At 37.2% G+C, this 22,825-nt stretch overlaps 3 protein-coding genes across 5 annotated transcripts in view; 1 reads left to right on the top strand and 2 right to left on the bottom strand.

Annotated features, from left to right (window-relative positions):
• Nucleotides 1–22,825, bottom strand: part of LOC148695798 (uncharacterized) — an 85,653-nt gene that overhangs the window by 19,845 nt on the left and 42,983 nt on the right. The gene's annotated exons all lie outside the window — the stretch shown is intronic.
• Nucleotides 1,226–3,330, top strand: LOC137733660 (reticulon-like protein B1). Its single transcript, XM_068472806.2, has 5 exons — nt 1,226–1,651; nt 2,048–2,228; nt 2,350–2,491; nt 2,722–2,791; nt 2,886–3,330. The coding sequence occupies exons 1-5, from the start codon at nt 1,429–1,431 to the stop codon at nt 3,047–3,049; spliced, it is 780 nt and encodes a 259-aa protein (XP_068328907.2). The 5' UTR covers nt 1,226–1,428; the 3' UTR covers nt 3,050–3,330.
• LOC137735752 (golgin candidate 3) lies at nt 4,185–12,096 on the bottom strand. Of its 3 annotated transcripts, none has more exons than XM_068475200.2 (15): nt 11,629–12,096; nt 10,498–10,596; nt 10,196–10,324; nt 9,590–9,745; nt 9,020–9,152; nt 8,864–8,928; nt 8,357–8,524; nt 8,207–8,266; nt 7,837–7,983; nt 6,501–6,797; nt 6,313–6,378; nt 5,639–5,841; nt 5,280–5,334; nt 4,870–5,052; nt 4,185–4,710 (listed from the first exon to the last, which is right to left on the bottom strand). In XM_068475200.2, exons 1-15 carry the CDS (start codon nt 11,845–11,847, stop codon nt 4,381–4,383), a joined length of 2,310 nt encoding a protein of 769 aa, XP_068331301.2. In that variant the 5' UTR covers nt 11,848–12,096; the 3' UTR covers nt 4,185–4,380. The 3 variants fall into 3 exon arrangements, with proteins under 3 accessions (XP_068331301.2, XP_088552469.1, XP_088552468.1); XM_088696343.1 differs by having other exon boundaries at nt 9,590–9,737; nt 11,629–11,742; XM_088696342.1 differs by lacking the exon at nt 11,629–12,096 and adding an exon at nt 11,016–11,039.

The following is a 22,825-nucleotide window of genomic DNA, read 5'->3' as shown; positions in this document are numbered from 1 at the left end:
TATTCAACTTCAAAAGTGGTTAGTGTAATTTACCCAAAAATCAAGAGTTCGGTTTTTTACAATGTAGTAGTACTAAAGTGAAATGCAACTATTGTACTTAACTAAATAAATTCCAAGGATTATATTAATCGTAAATAAATAAGTTCATGATGAAGTTGAATATAATAAATAAACAACACTTGTCTCGTCATTTAGGATATGAGTTGTGTTAGAAATTAGAATGCCTATGAATTTTGTTTAAACCAAAGAAAACAACTTTTGAAAGTTTTATATGGAAGCCTAAAACCTAAATCCTTTGGGGTTGCCTCAAGTGATGACTAAAGATAAACAAATCAATTAGAATTAAGTATTTTTGAGGAGTTTGAATTAAGTTAGGTAATAGTATAATTTTTTAGCCCCCTCCAACATTGCTTAAACCCCAATAAGTTCGAATCTCCTCGAATGGTTACTTTTCTAAAACTCCAAAAAATGGGCTAAAAGTCTTGAATATATCCAAAATTTGTGAAAAATCTACAATACTCTACCGCTTGAAACTCTTAAATCCAATTAAATAATTAACCAAAAAAAATTGGACAAAATTAATTGTTTTTCAGAAGTAGGTATCAAAATTTTATCTAATTCTTCCTATTTGTAGACTTTCCACTATATTTGCGACTACAATTCATTTTCTTTCTAAGCCTCAAAATTATAGGCCTTTTTTCAGGTAAATAAAAGCTTACCTCAACATTTAAAAGTTAAAACACCACCCAATATCAATTATTTTTTTCCATTTTCTTTTTTTCTTGAAGCGACCCACCACAAAAAAATTACAAAATAAATCTTGATGTCAATATTACCCCCAATCTGGATCCATCTCTATTACTCCCATCACACCACACACCAACGTGGATCCCGCTACAAAGGTCATGGACCCCACGAAAACCCTACCCATAAAAGAGATATTACTGCGATTGAGAACACGATTTGATATATCACTGTATAATATAATTAGTTAAAATTTAAAAAGAATATTTAAATTAGTTGTATTATTATATTTAATATATCAGATCGTATTTTCCGCACAACGAAAAATTGCTGCACCCAAAACCAAAAGGAAAAAAGTCACCCGACCGTCCAAACCACTCATCTCCTCACTGCTCCCCGCCACGTGGTTCGCAACCTTTCAAACAAGGTCGGTCACTGTGGACCAGAACCATTTCAAATTTCCCCCGAAGCACCCGGTTTCGGACCCGAACCTCCAGCCTCGCGCTAATCAACAAAAATCAACGGCCCAGATCTGATCTCGTTTCCCGCAACCGTATATATCCACGCTCTTATCCAACCCCCAAAACCCTACTCACTGTCCGTGTTATTATTTCGGTTCACTCGTCTGAGATTTTCGGTGTGATTTTTTATATACTTTTTTGAACTTTTTCGGTTTCGGTGGCCATGGCCGACGAGAAGAACGCCGGATCGCCGGTGGAGCACGAGCCATCGCTGTTGGAGAAGATGGGCGAGAAGATCCACGGCGGCCATCACCATTCCTCCTCGTCGTCTTCTTCCGACTCAGATGACGAGAAATCGGAGAAGAAGGCCGAGTCTGTGAAGACCAAGGTCTTCCGGATTTTCGGCCGGGAGAAGCCGGTTCACCATGTGCTCGGCGGTGGAAAGTGTACGGACATCTATTCACTCTCTTGAAGCCTTTACTTTCCCTATTATTAGAAATGAATATATGTATGTTTGATGTGTGAGTAGTGATTTAGGGTTTTAGGAAGTGTGGATTTGTGTCGGTTGTATGTTGATCTGGGATTTTAGATGGTTTTCAGCTGTGTTTGGAAGCTGAGAAAATTTCTGAACCGATTGGAGCTTTGCTTTTTGATTATCTATTTGATGTGGTCTACCGTATAAGCAGAGTAGCTAAGTTATTCAGTGTCTTTTCGGGGTAGTCCCGATCGGCGAAGTTGATCAATATACTAATTACTTTATTAAGTTTTGGATCTTCGGATGCCTTGTTTAATATTGCATTAGGCTTTAGATTTCAGATTTTAATATTGCTGAAATGTTGCAGCTGCTGATGTATTTTTGTGGCGAAACAAGAAGGTTTCGGGTGGAGTTCTCGGCGGAGCCACCGTAGTCTGGGTCCTTTTTGAGTTGCTTCAGTACCACCTGCTTACTCTTGTTGCCCACATTTTGATTGCTACCCTTGCAATCTTGTTCCTCTGGTCCAATGCCCATACTTTTATCCACAAGTAAGATGCTCGGCCTTTCCAATTTGATTGTTTCTTCGTCTGATGCTTTTGTTGGATCTTAATGTAATATATGGTTATGTTTGGATCATTGCGTAATGGGTTAATAACTTTGCTTGTGTAGAACTCCTCCTCGTATTCCAGAAGTTCGTCTTCCTGAAGAACCATTCCTGCAGGTTGCATCTGAGCTGAGAGTTGTAATCAACTGTGCATTTGCACTCCTTCACAGTATTGCATCTGGGAAAGACTTGAAGAAGTTCCTTGCTGTAAGAACATTTGATCTCTATAACCCTTTTATACAGGCTTCCCATTCGGTTTACGGTGACTAGATTGGTTGCTTTTATTCAATAGAAATTTCAGTCAGTCTCATGGGTTAATAATAATCATTTAGAATTTGTGCTATGCTAAGTTTCATACCTTAATTTACCTAGGTTTTGTTGATTTTGTTGTACGGTTTTGTTTGATTGTTAGTTTAACGATGTACCGTTGTTTTTAGGTTATTGCTGGCCTGTGGGTTCTTTCCGTTGTGGGCAAATGGTGTAACTTCCTGACCTTGTTTTACATATGTAAGGACTATGGAAAACTTGCGTGCGCTTTCGATGCCTATTTATATTATTGTACTGAATTTTCGCTTACTAATGTATGACCCTCATTTTACAGCCTTTGTTTTGCTGCACACCGTGCCCTTCATTTATGAGAAGTATGAAGACAAGATCGACCCACTTGCGGAGAAGGTGACAATCGAATTCAAAAAGCAGTATGCCGTCTTTGATGCCAAGGTTTTGAGTAAGATTCCGCGTGGTCTGAAAAACAAGAGGGCTTAGAAAGCTTGGGGGTGTTTCGTTGTGTTCCAAAGCTCTAGGTTTCATAGTTGAGCTTCCCATTCTGTTCCAAGTGTTTTGGATTTGTAATTTGAATGACTATATTCATGTGGTCTTCAGTTTCGAGAATTAGGTTTTGTTCTTGTGCTTATACGTAATCGTGGGAAGCCATTAAACAGCACCTGAGCCATATGTTAATTATGACAACTTTTATGTTACTCAACGCTGCGTGTACATGGGTTGTCGATTGATATTTGAACACTTGTGGTGTGTTTGTTATTTCATGCTTGGTTCTCTTTTTGGTTGTGAGCATGATGTTTTGGTCGTTTGTGTTATTATTGCTTGTGTTTCAAGTACGCAAGTTTTTGGTGTTTGGTTCAAGTATTTAAATTTTGGTGTTTGGATGAAGTGGAAGAGTGCATTGGATGTATTGTGCGATGGGTGCATGCCACTAAAGCTTAAGACACAAAACGAGTGTAACGGAGATGAGAATGCCTAGTTTGATATGTGAGGCACACGAGAAATGATAAGATTAGGAATGAGAATATTTGAGGTAAATTAAGAGTAGCTGAAATTGAAGCATATTCGAGGTAAAGTAGGAATAGTCGAAATTGAATGTGTGAGAAAAAATCGGTTAAGGTAGTTTGGACATATAAAACAAATATTTGAGGTAAATTAGGAGTAGCTGAAATTGAAGCATATTTGAGGTAAATTAGGAATAGCCGAAATTGAAGATGTGAGAAAAAATTAGTTAAGGGAGTTAGGACATATAAAACAAAAATCTGCAGACTCTTCGACTAGAGGATGCAATTACGAGACAGGTTCAGGACTAAAGGGGTAGAGAAGAAGACTTGGGAAGATTTGGATAGGTATTCTAAGAAAAATCTTGGACTACTTAGATCTAATGGAAGATATGGTACAAAACCGAACGAAAATATGTTTTAAGATTCATTCAGCTTCCAAAACTTCTCGCAATCTTACTGTAATTTAGCGCTGGATTATTTCCATGTGTGTCTTAAAAGAGCGGTAAGGATTTACACAAGGTGCCTTGAAACAACAGGACTGCTTATTAATAGGCAATAAGGATTGTTCACCGAAGACATGCGCCAATTAGATTCAGACCGATCTTGGATATAAATTGAATCGTTTCAAGTCCGTCATTGTATTTAGGTTTTGCAATCGTCTGAGAGTTACAGGCCCCAAACCTAAAATTACCAGGCAACCATGCACAAACTGGTATGGGTAAAAAGAATTGATTGAACAAAGATTGCGCGTTTACAAAATCAAACAATGATCTATACCTTTGATTAATTACAAGATACACCGCCGCAATTTCAAAATCTAGGAAGCATTCTTGAGGCGTATGGATTGCTTTCTGACCATGTGAGAGGAACTGTTGAGAATTCGGAATCCGAATGCTCCGACTGAAAATTACTGCCAAAAGGTGCGGAACTTGTGTTTTGGACTGGTGATAAATTACTTCTTGAGAAACCAGGCTCAGACCCGCTAGTTGTCGTCCTGTGGTCGGGATCCTGACCGGTGTGTGCCTTGCTTGGAGTTCTATATGAATCTTCGTCAGATCTGCCTGAACCGTCTGCCAACTCCCTTTTCTCCCTTTCTTCAGTTTCCTTAAGAAGAAAATCAACCCACAGATCTGCAAAGGACTGGACTTGGTACGGAACAAAGTCAGGGGAAGAGTCCATGAATGCAGAAATAATTTGAATTTAAAAACTAATGTAGAACGACGTATCGACAAAAGCCTTATGCAAGGTAGAAAACTATATGCCAATTAATCTCTGGATCGAAAGGAGACAAAAAAGTACCTGGTTATCAGCAGCTGCATTTGCAGATAATCCAGCTGAGCTGCCTCCCAAAATTCCCCCAACAAGGCGCCCAGGCAGAGAGAAAACTCCACGAACAACACCTTTGCCTGCACCTTGAGAGACACCTATTCTCTGCTTGTCTTCGTCAGAGAATCCCAGCATGCGAGCCATAAGATCCAGAACCTGAAGAGCCACATCAAAACTACATGAGTCTGGTTACTTAAAATAAAAGGAGAGAACCAGGTTTAGAGGGCACAAAACTGTTGTCTTGTGTCTGGTGCATAACACTTGATTGGTTTCAGGGAATTAACCAACGAAAAATTATTATATTCTAGCAGAAACTGAAGAAAACAGTACAAATATTTTCGGTAGTGGCCCTCCCCGTAGGTAGTCTAAAGAAATCTTCATACCTCTTTACTGTGGTTTCTCTGGAAGTAGGTCACCAGTAATTTGATCACAATGCGTCTGTGAACAAAACCAATCTTCATTAATCCTCTTTTAATGAAACAGCATATAAATAAAGTATGTAAACAAAAAATACCAATAATCCTTAATGACAATAAAAGAAAGCACTTCTCTGAAAAAGTAAAAAGAAGGAAATAAAAGAGGGGGGCCTATAAATTGAAGGCCAAACAAACACGAGCCATAACTGAAAATTGAAGGCCAAACGAACACGAGCCATAACTGAAAATTGAAGGCCAAACGAACACCAATACTCTATCTACCTAAAACCCAATAGAAGGCCACCTGAAAAGTTAAACAGACCAACCTGTCAACAAGATAATCTGAATCTACCGACATCCTATTAAGCCTGGTCATGCTCTGCTCAACAGCTCGGCGTAATTTTGCATTGTCTTCCTCAAGTTTATTTACTCTGCTTTTCCAATCTACTACTATTTTTTCAGCTTGTGAAAGCTTGGACAAAATTTCTTCCTTTTCCTTCTTTGATGCTTCCGCCTGATGATCCGCTTCCTGGTAGAATCATAAACATTTAAACTCTGATATGCCTGTGCCTGTGTGTGTGAGCATGTGTAGGGGCGTGTGTGAGAGAGAATGTGTGTGTGTGTGTGTGTGTGTGTGTGTGTGTGTGTGTGTGTGTGTGTGTGTAGGTGTGCGGGGCCATGGGCGGGGTGGACTCCAGTTTTATGCATGTTAAACATTGTGAACTTAATAGTAGCAACCATCAGAATATACAGAGCTTAAATTCGTGTAAATGATGCAACTTTATATGATATAACCACGTAAGGAATAATCTTCTTCTTCTTGTCGTCAATAAGATTATCCTCAAAAAACCAAACAAAGGAGTATGATTTGCATAATCACAGTGATGGAATACCAATGTAATAAATGTACTGCAAGAAATATTATACACAAAGCAAATTAGAAATTGCATACTCAGACAAAATCATTTTGAAAATAAAAAGGAAAAGAAAGCAATCATACTTTCAAGAGCCGAGAAAGCTTAGCTGACTCTTCTCTTGCCCGAGACAAATCTCCTTCCAAATGTTCCTAAACATAGAAGGAAACTAGCATCAAAACAATAATCTGGGGATTTGTACATCAACACAAAACATGCCAAATGCCTTCCTTGCTAATACAATTGGCACACAACCAAAATTAACATTTATTACCTTAGCTTCAATTTCAGCATAGTACTGACCAAGAGCAGTTTGAAGATTCAAAAGTTCAACATTTTTGGCATCTATTGTGCTCATACAGCTTTCAAGTCTTTTATTTAGATCATCAATAACTTCCTTTGATTTCTGAATTTCATTGTTGTTGGTCATCTTGAATTGGTCCTGATTTGCTATTGCCTGCTTCAAAGCTTTCTCCAAATGTATTATTTGAGCTCTTTGATATTCGTTACTTTCTCGGAGTTCTTCAATAATTTTGCTGTCTTCATCCATTTTTTCAGACTCTTCAGATTCCTAGAGAAAGTATAAGCCATATGGAAAAATAAGTCACTAATTTTGCATGACATTTCATTTAGGGGGGGTACTGGATGCAAAACACATCAAAAATGTTTTCTGTGCAATAGAAAACAGTACACATAAACAATGTGGTCAAGCTAAAAGTTCAGCATCCGGACTAAATAAAATCACGCTTGTAAACAGAATTACGCAAACAAAGTTGTGGAGTTCTTTTCTAAGTTTCTACGAAAGGAATATTTAACAATAAAACCATGATAAAGATATAAAGACTCAATAACAAGAGGTCCATCTTGAACCTGATTCATATATCAACACAGAATTAAACTACAAATCTGTCATCTTAATTTAAATATAGAAAGTTCCATCCTATTCCTACCCCACAAGAGCTCCCAGATTTTGTGCCGTCTTTACCAACTCCCTTTCTTCCCATCTCAGTCATCTCATCTCTCTTACCAATTACAGATAGTGAACAATTGAAAGTTCCATCCTATTTCTACCCCACAAGAGCTCCCAGATTTAGTGCAGTCTTTGCTGACTCCCTTTCCTCCCGTCTCAGTCATCTCATCTCTCTTACCAATTTACAGATAATGAACAATCTCTAGATGCTGGAGACATCTACCTCAAAACGTACTCAAGAACTCCCATCTTATATCTACCCCCGAGCATATCCTAAGAGTTCTCTTTGTCTTATAATAATCTGGAAATTCTTCTACAATAGTGAATATATAATGTTTGCTGAAGATTATATGGAGTGTCAAAGTTCATATACTAGCAGAATATATCATACAAAAACAAGCATAGGTCCATTTATCATTAACAGTCATTAGATTTTCTGCTAGCCTGCAGTCACTACCTATTGTCCCCCTCATTATATTTAATCATGAGAGTGCATTAGAGAGAATAATCCACTGAAAAATATCCTCAATCAAAATCCCATCAATTTCATAGTCAAATGGATCACAATAGAAATAATTATTTTTCATGCAATATCATATGTCATGCACCACAATGCAAATAATGAATGATTGCAAGTAACCTTTTCTAACAAATGCTGTTTAAGGCGTGACAATTGTTGCAATGCTTTGTCCCTTTCAAGACGTGTTTCCTTCAAATTTTTATCAAACTCTCGTAACGATTTCTCCATTTCTTCCTTTCCAGGAAAACTTTCTGAAGATTCTACCATCTGCACAAAATTTTAAAATATTGATAATTAGCAGAAGAATTGCTGTCAAAGTACAAAGAACTGAGTTATGTTACCATGCATAAACATATTTAATACAGTAAAAACGCATGACCCCACCCATGCTCAAAGGAAGAGGGATTAGCAAATACGATGCCATCCTATTGCAGGAAAAAAAAGAAGTAAAGATTGTATTCCCCAAAAAAATTCTCAAAAACGGGATTACCTGCATTTCACTTGCGGTCCTGCTCACTTTCAAGGCACGCTCAAGTTCATTTTTCTCCACCTATGCAGTGACATAGTATTAGGGTTGATTGTCAAAGTAACAAAAACTATCATAAAAAATTTACAACAAAATAAAGCACTATTTAGCAACCTTAAGACTATTATTTTCCTTCTGCAGGTTTGCAATTAACCTTTTCAAACTCTCTGCACCATTATTTGCATTTTCATCCCCCCATCTAGTCAACTCCATTTGCAGTCGATTTATCTCAGCCATTTTCTCATTTAACTCATTGCTTATTTTGCTAATCTCGACGGAGGTCTGCCAAAAGAAAGTACATGCATACCAAAGACACAGGTCAGAGCACCAAAAAGAGGAACATACATGTACACGTATAGCTGCCCCCATAAATCTAGCCCTTGATGTCTGAAATAAAGTACAGAAATCTTTTTGGATATTTCCAAATTAAAATGGTAATGATGCAGTGTAGAAGAAACCTGCATAAATTACACATATACATGGGTAGATAGATACAAATGGCTAGTGCAAAAATAATGAGCAGTCAAGAGCTAACAATAACCATACAGAACCGAAATAAAGGCATTTGGTAAAAAATATATGCATCTAATATCAATGTCTCTGTCCAACTTTGAAACCCACCTTTTCTCTATCCAACTTCAGAAATTTGAGCTCTTCCTGGATTGCTTCATTCAATTTCTGTTGTTCTGCGAATCAACAGAGATTAAATAAAGAAAATTACAAAAATGTTCAAGATGACTTGTAGAATCCCTTCTGAATCTTCGCATAGCAGTGTACCTTGTAACTTTCGATGTATATTTTTCGACTGATTGCATTCTTTTTCAAGTTCTATCCGCAATTTTTTCATCTCAGCAGTAGCTAGCACTGCTGCTGGGGACCTATTATTCTCTTCTTGAAAATCTGCAAGCTCCTAGAAGGCATTTATACATCTGTCGTCAAGTTCTTTCATCATTACAAGAAAAATAACATACTGGGGATCAAAAACATAAATTCGAATTCTAACTACACCCAAAACTGCTCTAGATAACTATTATGGGCTTCAGTCTCTACAGAATTCCGGGCTTTATCTTATTCTAGTATGTAGTTAGATTGGAAAGCTTTTATAATCTAGGTTGTGTGGTGTATGTTTATGTCATAGTGGATAGTGCCTTAGAATATATGCTTCTATAATTGTTTTTAATACTGTTTCTATCTTAGTTGTGGCCATTTTGTCCACTCCTTGTGTAATTTTATTGTTTCATCATTTTTTGTTTCTGGAAACAGATTATAGAAAGAAAAATCAAACACTATTGGAAAGAGGAGACAGGTAGATCTAACTGAAAAAGAAAAGAATACAAGGTGCGTTACCCTTTCACTCCCTTGAATATCTGAAAGCTGAGAAATCCCATTACTTATATTGTCTTCTATATGGACAACACCATTCTGTTTCTGATGTCCAGAGTGTCCAATTTTTGCTGGACTTGTCACTTTATGCTGTCTGTTGGGCAACTGATTACTGCTTCCCTGAGTCAATTTGAGACTAACTTAGCCAATTATTAGAGCTCAAGGAAAACCAATGACAATGAGACAACTATGTAATTTTTGCTAACTCAATAAAGTAGCACATGTGAAATTAATAAACTATATGGAAGCAATTAATCCACTCTGTAAAGGGGTTAAGGATCTGGAAGTCTGCTATGGCAGTTAAACTATACAACTCTCGATTCAACTACTTTATTAATGCCCTTCTTATAAAATGTTCAGATAACTAACATGCAGACCAAATAAATAACAAGTAATCAGTTTTTTCTGACCAGTAAACCTCGTAACATATGATAACAGATGTATCATAAAGAAGTTTATGATTTGATTGAAGCTAACCACTGAGTACTGGCAAACTTACTGAACAGATTCATTGCAATCAAATGTTAATGATGACACAAGTAGACTTTGTCATAAGTTCATAACAACTACCTTGAGCACGTTGACTCCATTTGCAGCTGCTTTGTGATTTTCGTTTCTAGATGCATTCAGAGATGCAGTAGTTGAGTCCAGATTCTGTTTCAATAAGCCATTTTCTGTACTCAGTCTGAAATTTTGATCCTGTCAAACGTGAGGGCGCTTCAAATGTTAAAAGGCATGTTGTAATGTATTTATCAAGATGCCACTCCATACCAAATATAAGGTGCACAAATCCAATTAGAGATACCTCCATCAAACACAATAAACAAAAAGGATGAAATTGATAGTATAATTTCATAGAGTCATCTGGGTACCTCTTTTTCCTTTAAGAGAGCTGCATAGTTTTTTGATAATGCTTTTATTTCTGCCTCGGATTCTTGAAGCCTCTTAATTTCCGCTTGGTATTGTTCAATCTAAAAGAAATGGGAAAAAAATGCAGATCAGAATATCATCACATACTCCATCTGATGAAACAAACCAAATAACAGCTGCAAAAGACAAGGGGTGCAAAAAAGTCAACATGGACAGTAACCAGTGATGATGATAATAAAATATGGAACACGACTCCTCTAAGAATCAATTTAATGTTTCGTTATAGATAGATTTCTTGACATGAACTCAGCTTCCGCTAAAATACTTTTAGTGGTGTACCTACTTGTATTAAAATTTAAATTAACGTCAAAATTAACAAAAACAACATACAAAAGAGGGAATGACTCTGAAACCCATTCATCCGCGCAGACACTAGATAGAATGCTACAATCATATCCATATTAAATGTTACAAACTATGAGGCCTTCCTCGGGAAAACGAAGAATAATAAAACTTATACTTGGTGCATGGATGCCAGGCCATATAGGCAAAAATCTTAGACCTCCTATAACCGCTGCTGCCACATAAGGTAGATAAAATGTTGACCCTCACACTTCTTATCGACAATTCTGCTTCGGGGCCTGTATCAAGGCTTATTAAACACAAAATATTCGTGCATTCACAGCAATGCACTATACTTGTGTAGAGTTTAGCAAATAAATACATAAATTTCTGAATTACTGACACCTACTAACGGGAAGTATCCAACTTTTGTATTTTGAAAAACATAATCATCCCACGCACTAATTAATTACTACACATAATACCCCATTCAAACTCCATTGCTCACAACCTAACCCCGCAAATAAATTAGAGACTCCCATTTCAATACGAAAATAAACCACCATTTGCAAATGTACCTCCCTTTCGAAGTTGGAATTTGTCCGCCACACGCAGATGCCGAAAGATTCAATGGCTCACTAAGATAATAACCAAATTCTCAGCAAAAAACACATAATCCTAAATCCAAACTCATCGAAATCGATCGAAGCATTCATTATTAACAGCTAAAAAATTCCCAAACCCAAACATAAACCAAATTACACAAATTGCCAAGAAAAAAAATCACAAACCTCGGGACTAAATTGGAAATCGATGCCATTGGCGATCGGAGAGCGCGAGGGGGACTTGGAATGGGCGAAGCTGTGGGAATTCCTCCGATCAGATAATGAAGAAGCTTGGCTTCCATTGATAGCGTAGATCTCGTACTCTTCGTCGTCGTCTTCGTCGTCGTGCACGTCCTGAGCCATCTTGTTGAGATTCTCCTTCAGGTTCGCAATCGTGCTCCACATCCTTCAAAACCCTCGAAAAAACCAGCAAAAATTCAAATATCCGTGGGTGCTTTATCTGAAGAAATCGGGCGCCAAAATCGTTGGAAAGTCGGAGGTGAAATTTCTTGGACTGGGGATTGAAATTTGGGATTTGGGTAGATCTGAGGGGGGAGAGGAAGAAGGGGCGAAGCCTTAACCAAGGGGTGGAATTTCGTAATTAAAGTCTGGTTTTTAATTTTATAGTTAGAGAGGACACGTTGTGTAACTTATGAAATGCTGAAGCAAGCGCAAGCAAAGAAGAGGGATTTTTTTTTTTTTTTGGCCAATGCGTAGGGCACAACATCAAATGTTATTATACGATTTGTTTTTTAAGTATCTTTTCACTTATACAATGGCGTAGGTCATATGTGCCTGTATTTTGGATACACTGAAAAATTCCCCAAACAAAATGGTTAAAATGGTTATGAAAAAGAAGAGTAGCAAAGATAAAAAAAAATGCATTTTCAACGTAGTTAGCAATTCAACAAGCAAATAGAAGAATTAGCAAATGATATATATTTTTTTTTAAATACGCTGGCATAACATTAACCAAGGCAAGAAGCCGATATTATAATGAAAACCCAACAAAAGGCTAACAAGACCAAAAAAAAAAAAAAAAAAAAAAACTACATCAATCGAGAAGATCCAATGGGTGAAGATGGAATTCCATGATAAAGACATTGCACCAAGTGCGAAACAGTCATCCATGAACAGTCAACAAAACTTATACACTAGGGGACATGGTAAACCGTCTTTATTCAAAATAGGAACAAACGAAGATGGGGGTCTGTTGACCCAAATACCATCTATAATCACCATGTTTTTGGGCAACGCCATGAAATCTGCCGCCAAATTTATGACCTAAGGATCCAAGACCAACAACACAAGAGGAACCACTTCTTAGCATTCAAGAGTTTCCTTAAGATAGGAAGAGCTTCCCAACTCCACATAATTTTGAAGACATAATGTTGTTTCTTTTGAATCAGACTTCAACACAATTTCTTTCAAACCTTGTTGTTTCGCAAACAGGCAGCCTTTATGAGCAGCAATAGAGGCTCTAAAAGATGACATGTTGGCTACCACAAACTTTCCTTATGCATTTCTTACCACAATTCCTGCACAAGCTTGTTTAGTTCTACAATTTCAACTTGCATCAACATTAACCTTAAATGATTTATGTTCTGGAGGTGACCAACATTTTCTTTATGTCCCAATGTTTTGGTTTTGATGATTCTCAATATGACCACCATTTGGGGCTCCAAAATATGTTCTATAAGCACAAGATATAACATGTATAACTTGCATTGGTGAACTAGTTTTTATCATTGAAAATTAAATTACATCTAGTTTTCCATATTTGTCAACAAGTAAAAGCAAATTGGGCCATAACATATGCCTTCTCCTTTTTGTTACCCATCTCAGCACACAATATCGTATTTAACCAACCTCCAAAAGTTGTAATCTCATTTTTATTCACTCTATAATTAAGTTGTCCCCTAAACCAGATGTGGTCCACCCAAGGATAAAGAAAGAGCATGTGTTCAACGGACTCCTCCTGCTCATTGCAAATAGGGCATATTGGAGTGTTTGATAAATGTTTAAAAAAAAAAAAATAAAAAAAAATAAGATTTACTCTTGTATCAACAGCCTATCTCAGAACTCTTCAAATGAAGTTTCTAATTTTGGGAGGGGCCTCTAACTTCCAAATTAATTTCCATACTTGATTGTTTATCAGCAGTGATGAAGAAGGACAATAGGGTTTGATTCTGACTTCTTTGTCATGTAGCCAATGATACCCCGATTTCACAGTATAATTTCCTTTTTTAGCCTATCTTCGCTTTGATTATCCCCAATTTGTAGCTCCTTTATATTTACCTGCTCATGATTTGAAATTTAAGAACTTATTGAATCCAATTACCACTCTCTCGTGTCTTGACATATTATAGTATTCACTCTTTGATTTATGTCAATTTCAGTACCTTCAATTAGAGTTGGATGTCCTATTAGTAGTGAGGGCAGCCACCGATCCACCCATAGTTTGATTGAATTACATTTCAGTACCTACCAGTGAGCACCTTTCAGTAATACCTCTCATCCTTCCAGGATGCTTGCCCGTGCCCAAGACGCTCTACTTCCTTTTTTAGCTTCCAAGAATGAGGTATTAGGAAAGTACCTATCCTTCAGTACTATAACCCATAACAAATCAGGTTCATGAATTATACGCCAACATTGCTTAGCAAGCAAAGCTAAATTGAACTCATGAAGATTTCCAAAATCTATTCCACCTTGTTGCTTAGGTAAGCCAAGAGATTCCCAACTCACCCAATGAACTTTCCTTTCTTATTCTTTCTGATTCCACCAAAATTGAGCTAGCATTGAGCCAAAATCTTTACATAAAGACAAAGGGAACTTGAAGATATTCATCAGATACACTGGTACTGCTTGTGCAACTGCTTTTATGAGAGCCTATCTTCCTGCTTGTGAGAGCAAGTTTTGCTTCCAACCCTGAATTTTCCTCAACATTTTTTCTTTCACATAATTTAAAGCTTCTTTCTTTGACTTTCCCCAGATTAATGGCATACCAAGATATTTCCCAGGGTTTTCAACTCTTGTCATCCCAAGAATCTGACATAATTCTTCCTTTATTCCAGTAGGAATGTTTAGACTGAAATAAACACTTGATTTTTGTAAATTTACCTTCTGCCCCGATGCAACACAATATGCATGTAACAACTGAATGAAATTGCTGCAATTCTGTTGGTTTACCTACAACAAAATTAAAGTGTCATCTACAAAGAGTAAATGGGAAGGACATGGCCCATTACTTTTACGGATTCCATGAATGTAATCCATATCAACATTATTTTTAATTAACATTGATAAAACCTCGCTTACAAGCAGAAAAAGATAGGGTGATAGAAGATCTCTTTGTCTCAGGCCACAGGATGGTTCGAACTTTCGACCTGGTTGCCCATTTATTGTTACAGCAAAGTCCATTGATTTTACACATTTCATCACAATATTTATCTAGAGATTGTGGAAGCCCATTTTTACCATTACGGCCTTCAAAAAATCTCATTCAATGCGGTCATCCGCCTTGCTCATATCTAACTTAATCCCCAACTCACATTTCTTTCTTGTTTTTCTAAGTTTTAAAAAATGGAAAACTTCATGGGCTATAAGGATATTGTCCTGAATTTGCTTTCCGGAAACAAGGGCGTTTTGCATCGGAGATATTAGTTTCGGCAATATGGGTCTCAATCGGTTGGCAAACACTTTTGATAACACCTTACTAATTGGCCTATATTGATCCACAGTCCATGGATTTTGAATTTTCGGTATTAAAACTATGTTAGTCGAATTTACCTTTTTGGGATATGATGTTCCATTCATGAACTCCTTAGTCATTCCTCAGACTTCTTTGTTAATGATTCCTCAATAGGATCAATAAAAAAAACTCCTTGAAATCCGTCTTGCCCTGGCACTTTAAGACCTCCGATCTGGAATACAACCTCCTTGATTTCTTGATCTGTAATTAGACAAATAAGGCTTGAGTTCATTTCATTTGTAATAGATGGTTCAACACATTCTAGAATTGTCTCCCACTCCCGCAGCCCATGAGTATTAAACAAGCTTTTGAAGTAGTCCTCCACAATTCTCCTAATTTGGTTAGGTTTTCCATCCATTCTCTACTGCCATTCTTTATCTTAAAGATTTTGTTTTGTCGTCTTTTCTGCAAGTTGATTGATGGAAGAACGCCGAATTAGCATCTTCTACGTGCATCCAATTGATTCTTGATATTTGTTGCCAAAATTTTTCCTTATGTTCCCTTAATCTGTCAATTTGAACCAATAAGGAATTAATTTGCGTAGTATTTTCTCCCCAATTTTTCTGAAGCTCATCCAGTTTTTGAACCAGTTCATCAATTTCTTCTCTTCTTCACCTGAATTTCCTCTTGCTCCACTCCTTTAAGTTCTCATGGCAAGCATTGAGCTTTTTTATGCCATTTAATTAACCAATTGCCCTCATAATCAATCTTCCAACAATTCTTCATAATTTCCTTGCATTCTTTCTCTTTAGACCAGAAAGTTTCAAGTTTGAAAATTCTTTTTCCTCTCCCAACCTGTGGTTCTTGGGTTACTAGAATTGGACAATGATTCAATCCCAAAACTATGCAATGACTAACCACCGCATTCGGCCAGCACTCCTGCCATTTTGCATTTGCCAAGCCTCTATCAATTCTTTTCTCCACTAATTCACCATTTCTTGTTCCTCGCCAAGCAAATTGAGGGCCATTGAACCCCATATCAATTAAACTCATCTTTGACATGAAGTTGTGGAAAAACCTGGGCCTTCCATGCGATACTTCTCTGCCTCCCGATTTCTCATACTCCCATAGAAATTCATTAAAATCTCCTCTGCAAAATCATGGCATATCACAGGGCTAGAAATTAGTTTCCATCCAATTCCAAAAAATATCGTCGATTCTATATAGTGTGCCATAAACCCAAGTGGCCTTGACCCAAGTTTGTGTTCCTAAGTATCTAATACAAGAATCTATAACATGTTTTGAGAAGAAATTTACTTGAACCTGCAATTCTATGATTCTTCATTTTGGTTTCGGATAGAAAAATCACAGAGGGTCTATATTTTCGAATAAGCCCATGTAGGGCACGAACTACCGTGTCTAACCCAAGACCATGGCAGTTCCAAAGTAAATAACTCATGGCTTGCTGTTAGAGACTAGCCGCCACTAGGGGTGGATTTTTTTGGCAAATTACCATACCAACCGAATTACCAACCGTACTATACCAAAGTTGTGCCAACGAATTTGTACATTGGTAATGATACGGCATTTGTACCGTATCATACATATTCGGCACAGTAATGGTATTCAAAACCATTACTAGTGGTATATCGTACCGTACCACTATATTAGTATTATATCATTTATTTTTTCATTTATATATATTATTAGGTATTATCATTATATATTTACTTTATTTTTATCTAGTCATTTATCCAAAACCATCCTCTCACCCCAATAAAAAAACCTAAATCATCTTGCCGTTGCGACTTCATCTTTTCACTCATCTTGCCATCGACTTCATCTCTGTTGCTCCTGTTCTAGCTACTCGCTCTCTGCAATCTATCTCATCTTCTCCTTCATTAAATTGGGTTGTCTTTCTCCCTGTCATCGTCTATCAAGTTAATTTTTATACAATTTTAAAGAATGTAGAAATGAAATTTAGGAATCTTTTTACTATTTTTTTAGGGATGCTGGGTTCTTTCATCAATTCTTCCATTTATTTACTTCTTCTTTTTTTTTTTTTAAATGAATCTCCATAAAATTCTCATAATTAAATAAAAAAGTTTTAGAAACCCAAAGATAGTGGCGCAAACATGTTTCAGCCTTGAATTGGGTTGGAAAAAAACCAAATTTTGGCCCAAAAGAATGACCCAAAACAAAGTGGTAATTACTATTACCATGTCAACCAAACTATTTGGCATGCCGAAATTTTGGTATACCGAAAGTTTGGCATGGTAATGGTAATAGATTTTGCCATACCAAAAGTTTGGTATGGTAATTGGTATGTGGGTTTTGGTACGATAATCGTACCAATACCATCCCTAGCTGCCATCGCATTCTCTTTTATCTTGCAACTCCATTCTTTCAATATTGACTATATCTTCGAGGTACTATGTAATCCTCCCTTGACCTTGTCTTTTGAATCTTTCTCTCCCACGCCTTCCTCGTGATGAACTTCCTTTCCCTTTCCTAGCCTTCTTTTGTGGGGGTTGAAAAATACACTTATTCTTCCTCTCTGTTCCTCTTTTTAGACCCATTCTTGCAAATATACTCAGATTTTTCGTGTGTGCTTGCTCTTCTATACTTTTTCCTTTATTTCCTCTATTGGTTGCATAGGCTGGGTTATTTGACTTTCTGTAGCATTCCATCTCTTCGGTGCCCTTAGGCTCGTGTTACTTACCCCCTGCCCATAATTATTCTCATTTATTTCTTCAATCCTTGTTGCTCCTAGTTGGGCTTGATTTTGTTGAAGTCCAAAGACTTGTATTGCATTCCCCATCATAGGCCCCCCATAACGTTTTGATGAGTCATTGGGCTATTAATTTCCCCCAATATCCAATTCATGACCGTCATCTTTGCCCTAAATTTCTGATTGCCACCAAGAGATCTCTGGAATCAGCATCCCTTGGTCTTCTTGCCTCTACTTGACTTTTTTGTTCCCTTGTGGGCCTCTCTTCTTGTATTTCTGTAATCTATTTCCCTGCCCACGTGTGCCGTCCACTCACCACTCATGTCCTCATCTTCTGGCCTCTCTACTTAAACCAGTTATCCCCTGTTCTGTGGGTATGGAATTTTTCGGTATATCATGAACCGCTGTTGCTTGCATCTAATCTCCATATCTTGCCTCTTTTCCTCCAATTAGTCTAAAGGAACATTCAAAGATACCATGACCAATCTGACCATAACTATAACAAAAATCTTGTAATTTTTCATATCTAAATTCAATCCAAGTATCTCTATCATTGGAACGAGGCAACCAAACTCCTGCAATCAGAGGGTTCTTAGTATTCACCATAACTCTGACCCGTAGAAATCCCCTGGCAAGTAATAAATTTTCCACCTCTATTATATCTTTAATCACCCTTGCAGGTCTTCTGGCATTTTCTTCTGTGATCAAATACAACAACACTCATCTAATTTAGACCCAGAATGGAACAAATGAAGTTGAATTTCCTCCAAAGCATGCTCCTGGAACCACCTTTTCACAGAGAAATTTTTCTTTATGACCACCCATGGTACTTGGCTTAAAATCTTTGTTGTCATCTCCTCATCTCTAACAGTAATAATAAAAGTGTTATTCTTTACCCATGTTACCTGAATCTCACCTAGGTCTCTCCATGTCGATCTTAAGATATTTCTTATCCCCCCCCCCCACTTATTGAGGGATTTATTCATTAATACAACACCAACAATTTCACCCCTTGTTCTATACTAGACAACTCTAAGGATTCCTCAAGATGAACCACTAAGTCTTCCACTTCTGGTTGAGCCATTTGAAAAAGACAACTTGACAGATGCAACCCCCTTCTCTCTGCAAGTTGATAAGTTTTCATTTTTTATATGCTCTAGGAAACTCTTTGGGAACTCTTAAGATTCTCCAAGTAATTGCAGACCTTTTCCTCTTCAGAGAGCTTGGCTATAAACAAGGGTATTAAGAGAAAGTTGAAAAAACAGGAAGAAAGTTGAGGAAAAGGAGATCTGATGGCAATATTTTTTAAGTTTGCCTTTTGTACAAAGTTAATGGAATTTGAAAGATGGTTTGGTTGGTCTATACAAGGAATCATTGGTGGTTGGGAGTAATGGTTCACTGCTACTTCATCCATCAATGAATGAGAACAAAAAGAAATTGGGCTACATACTTTAATGAGACAAGACGTCAAATAGCTAAGGGTACAACTGTAAAATTCGATCCCAAGGAACTTGCTTACTTGATTTCAACGATACAGAGAGCCAATCTGGATTAAAATATGAACCAAATGAAAGAAGAATCAATTATCTCTCACATCGGAGGAAACATTCTCACCATGGAGATAAGTTAGAGATTAATGGAAATTTCCTTACATATTGACAATCAACAAATGATATTGTTTTGAAGATTAATTTATGGGAGTACAGATCATCTCCGGATCTAAAAAAACTGAGCTTAAGGATCAAATGATCCGAGCTGTTGAAATTTGATCCAACAGCTACAATTATTATAACTTTTAGAGAACTCCTATTTGTAGCCGTTGGATTAAATTTCAAAGGTCTGGATCTTTTGATCCTTAGGCTCAGTTTTTTTAGATCCGGAGATGATCTGTACTCAATTTATAAGAGATGATAAAATCATGCTCTTTTTAGGAACTTGCGCATTCTTATTCAATTCTGACGACCAGAACAAAGAGTTTTAGCAACTCCGCTTGATGACTATGCTTGTTTCGCAAGACACGCGATTTGATCCAGAAATTGACACAATCATATCCTTTAAGTCTTGGAGTTCCTACAATCTAGGACTTGGCGTGCGGCGCAAGTAATCATAACTTCTAAGAGGATGTAATATCTACTTCTAGATATCCTCCAGAATTCATCTGATTTAGAACGAGGATTCTGTCCTAAAAATGTCTCTCTCCCAACAGTATAAATAAACCCATCTAAGGTTCATCTATGGTAATGCAATCTAAACACTTTAATTCTCTTGCCCATTGCAAAGAGTATAAAATCATTCACTAACTTGACAGTCAAAGAGCCTTTGGCCGACACACACCCTCCTCCCCACGTTCTTAGGCCTACTTATAGTTGTTTACTATTTTGCAGGTTGCTCGAGTTTGTACTCAACCACCATTTACGGTGGTGCACGAATTTAGTTCTCACACTCGAGATAATCTCGACGTGAATTTCAAGGAAACAGAAGGAAAGTTGGTACAAAGAGTTGTTTTGGAGAAAGTGCGAAAGAAAATGAATTATTGATACGGTGAGGTTGGTTTTTTTTTTTTTTTTTTTTTTTTTTTTTCGGGTGGAGCTATGGAATAGAAGCCAGTACCAGCACATTGATGTGTATGTGTGGGTATTTTAATAGTAACAGCTCAAGTTGACGGAAAGAGAGAAATAGAGAGAGAGAAAGAAAGAGAAAGAGGGAGAGAAAGAGAGAGTCTTGAGTAGCAATAGCTTGATTTGGGACTTGTAAGAGTCTAGAAATGAGAGTCAAGAAACTCGTGAGTCAGAGAGGTAGAGTGATAGAGACTGTGGGAGATAGGCCCAACACAAGATCCAATGATTGAGATTTAGTTTCACAAGACCCAATAGTTGAAACAGTCAAGTTTAGGTACCCGTTTAACATGATTTTTGGACCCGCCTCATACTGCCTGGACCAGCCTCGACTCGCGAGTTTAAGGACCGATTTTCCCACTCCTAATCCTAACGTATATCAATGATGATGAAGAATCACATATAATAAAAAATGGCTAGTAGCAGGTTTGGGTGTTTTTCTAGTCAAACTGACCAAACCGCCCAACCCACTCATAATTGACGCTTGAAATTTGATAAAGCTCCATTGTAGTTATTTTGTACTCGTCAAAACCCAACTCATTTGTCTAATGTAATTCAATAATCATTTGCTTGCTAGTCTGGTGCTCTTGTCAGCTAGTACAAAAATACTACAAACATGATGTGATATCTTTCTCCTAATCCCAAATTTGAATCTATTTCTTGTTCGAGGTTTTCCACCACCATAGCCACCCACCAAGCAAGTTCAAAGTTTCATCTCCACACTTCAATCTCTTTAGCCTAAAGGCGAAATTCCATTTTCTACAAACTTGCATACCCGCTCAACCCAACCCGCAAATTAGTTAAGTTGGGTAGGTAGATGTTACGGTTGTTTCGGACGGCTGAAGTTTCAATAATTGTAAATTTGAGCTCTTCAAGTTGGCCAACTAGTAGGAGCCCAAATTTTGCAAATTTTGCAATTTATTTTAGGGTTAATTACACTTTACCATCTTAGGTTTGAGGTCTATTGCAACCTCATACAACATCTTCAAGAAATTTCACTTTCATACCTCACCTACTATTTTATTTCAATATAATACCTTCATACATTTTCCATTCATTGCTACATTAAGAGATGGCAGACCTCATTACACATCAGCCCACTCCCTACAAAATAAAATTAAAACAAAATGAAAAAGGGTCCACCCCCTCTTCTTCCACCCGACCACAAGGCCTCCATCTCCTCCAATCTCCATAACCACCAGTGCACCACCCCTTCCAATCCCTAAACCATCATTCTCTAATTCTCCAAATTCTTCTTCTTTCCCAAATCTCTGTAATAAATCTCTCTATTTTCACTCTTTATCTGGAAAAAAAAAAACCCCAGAAATTTCATAGATTTCAAAATTTTATTCCCAAAATTCAAAACCATCATCTTTCCCAAAATTCAAAAACCCCACAAAATTCAAAACGATCATGACATTGACTGAGAACCAGCCACTTGGGCCACAAACGGCGAAACCAAGGTCGCCGAAAGACGCGATCTTTGAGAGGCCGCCGCCATGGAGGGAGAGGTTCGCCAAGGACGAGCCCTCCTTAAATAGGTCACTGGTCTCTGATATGATGGCCGCATAGAATAATCTGGAGGAATGAGAAGTGGTTGAGGTTGGGCATGCTACGTTGGTCTCTTCAACTCCTTTCGTGTTTCAATTTCCAACCCCATCCACCATGAATTGTGTTTCTAAAAAAAAATTGCTTGTTGGTTTTTTGAAATGGAGAGCAGATGAGTGGAGAGAGAGAAATGGAAATATAGGAGAAGGTGAGAGAAAGAGAAAGTGGGTATCTTGGGAGACAGAAGGGATGGGAGGTGTGGAGAGTGGAGGAAAGGGAGAAGGTGGGTCGGTAAAGACATGGGTTTTAGGGTTTTTTTTTTCTTTTCATAACTTTTCTTTAATTAATTATTTTAAGGTAAATTATTATTTTTTAAATGCATAAAAATTTAATTCTTTTTTGCTACGTGGCATAAATTTGGCAGCCACATTAGCACAAATGTAGATCTCATATTTGCCACATCATCACTTAATGGTTTACTTAACAGATTTTCTAACGAATGTATGAAATTGAAATAAAATGATAAGTAAATGTATGAAATTGAAATGTTTTAAAAATGTTGTAAGAAGTTGCAATCAACCCCAAACCTGAGGGGGTAAAATGTAATTTACCCTTTATTTTATTATTAAAGTATTTCAAAATTTTAATTAAAGTTAGTTCATTAAATTCTCCATTTTGAGAAAAAGTGAAGTTAGGGGTATTTTAGTGATTTCACATTTTATTCGACCTTTTTGGTCAACTATTAAGTTGTTATCTAGGGCACGATCCCACAAACATGTAGGCATAAACGAATCCCAA

This window comes from Pyrus communis, chromosome 7 (genome assembly GCF_041283825.1).
Source record: "Pyrus communis isolate YQ-2024b chromosome 7, ASM4128382v1, whole genome shotgun sequence".
In the NCBI taxonomy this organism is placed as follows: Eukaryota; Viridiplantae; Streptophyta; class Magnoliopsida; order Rosales; family Rosaceae; genus Pyrus; species Pyrus communis.
Note: the sequence above shows the minus strand (reverse complement) of the source record. Positions and strands in the feature narration are given on the sequence as shown.

Excerpts from the sequence above, each read along its gene's own strand:
- LOC137733660 (XM_068472806.2), top strand. The coding sequence starts at position 1,429 with ATGGCCGACGAGAAGAACGCCGGATCGCCGGTGGAGCACGAGCCATCG. Across the intron at positions 1,652-2,047 it reads TGTGCTCGGCGGTGGAAAGT|CTGCTGATGTATTTTTGTGG; the intron begins GTACGGACATCT and ends GAAATGTTGCAG. Across the intron at positions 2,492-2,721 it reads ACTTGAAGAAGTTCCTTGCT|GTTATTGCTGGCCTGTGGGT; the intron begins GTAAGAACATTT and ends CGTTGTTTTTAG.
- LOC137735752 (XM_068475200.2), bottom strand. The coding sequence starts at position 11,847 with ATGTGGAGCACGATTGCGAACCTGAAGGAGAATCTCAACAAGATGGCT. Across the intron at positions 8,525-8,863 it reads TGAAGTTGGATAGAGAAAAG|ACCTCCGTCGAGATTAGCAA; the intron begins GTGGGTTTCAAA and ends TTCTTTTGGCAG. Across the intron at positions 6,379-6,500 it reads ATGCTGAAATTGAAGCTAAG|GAACATTTGGAAGGAGATTT; the intron begins GTAATAAATGTT and ends TTCTATGTTTAG.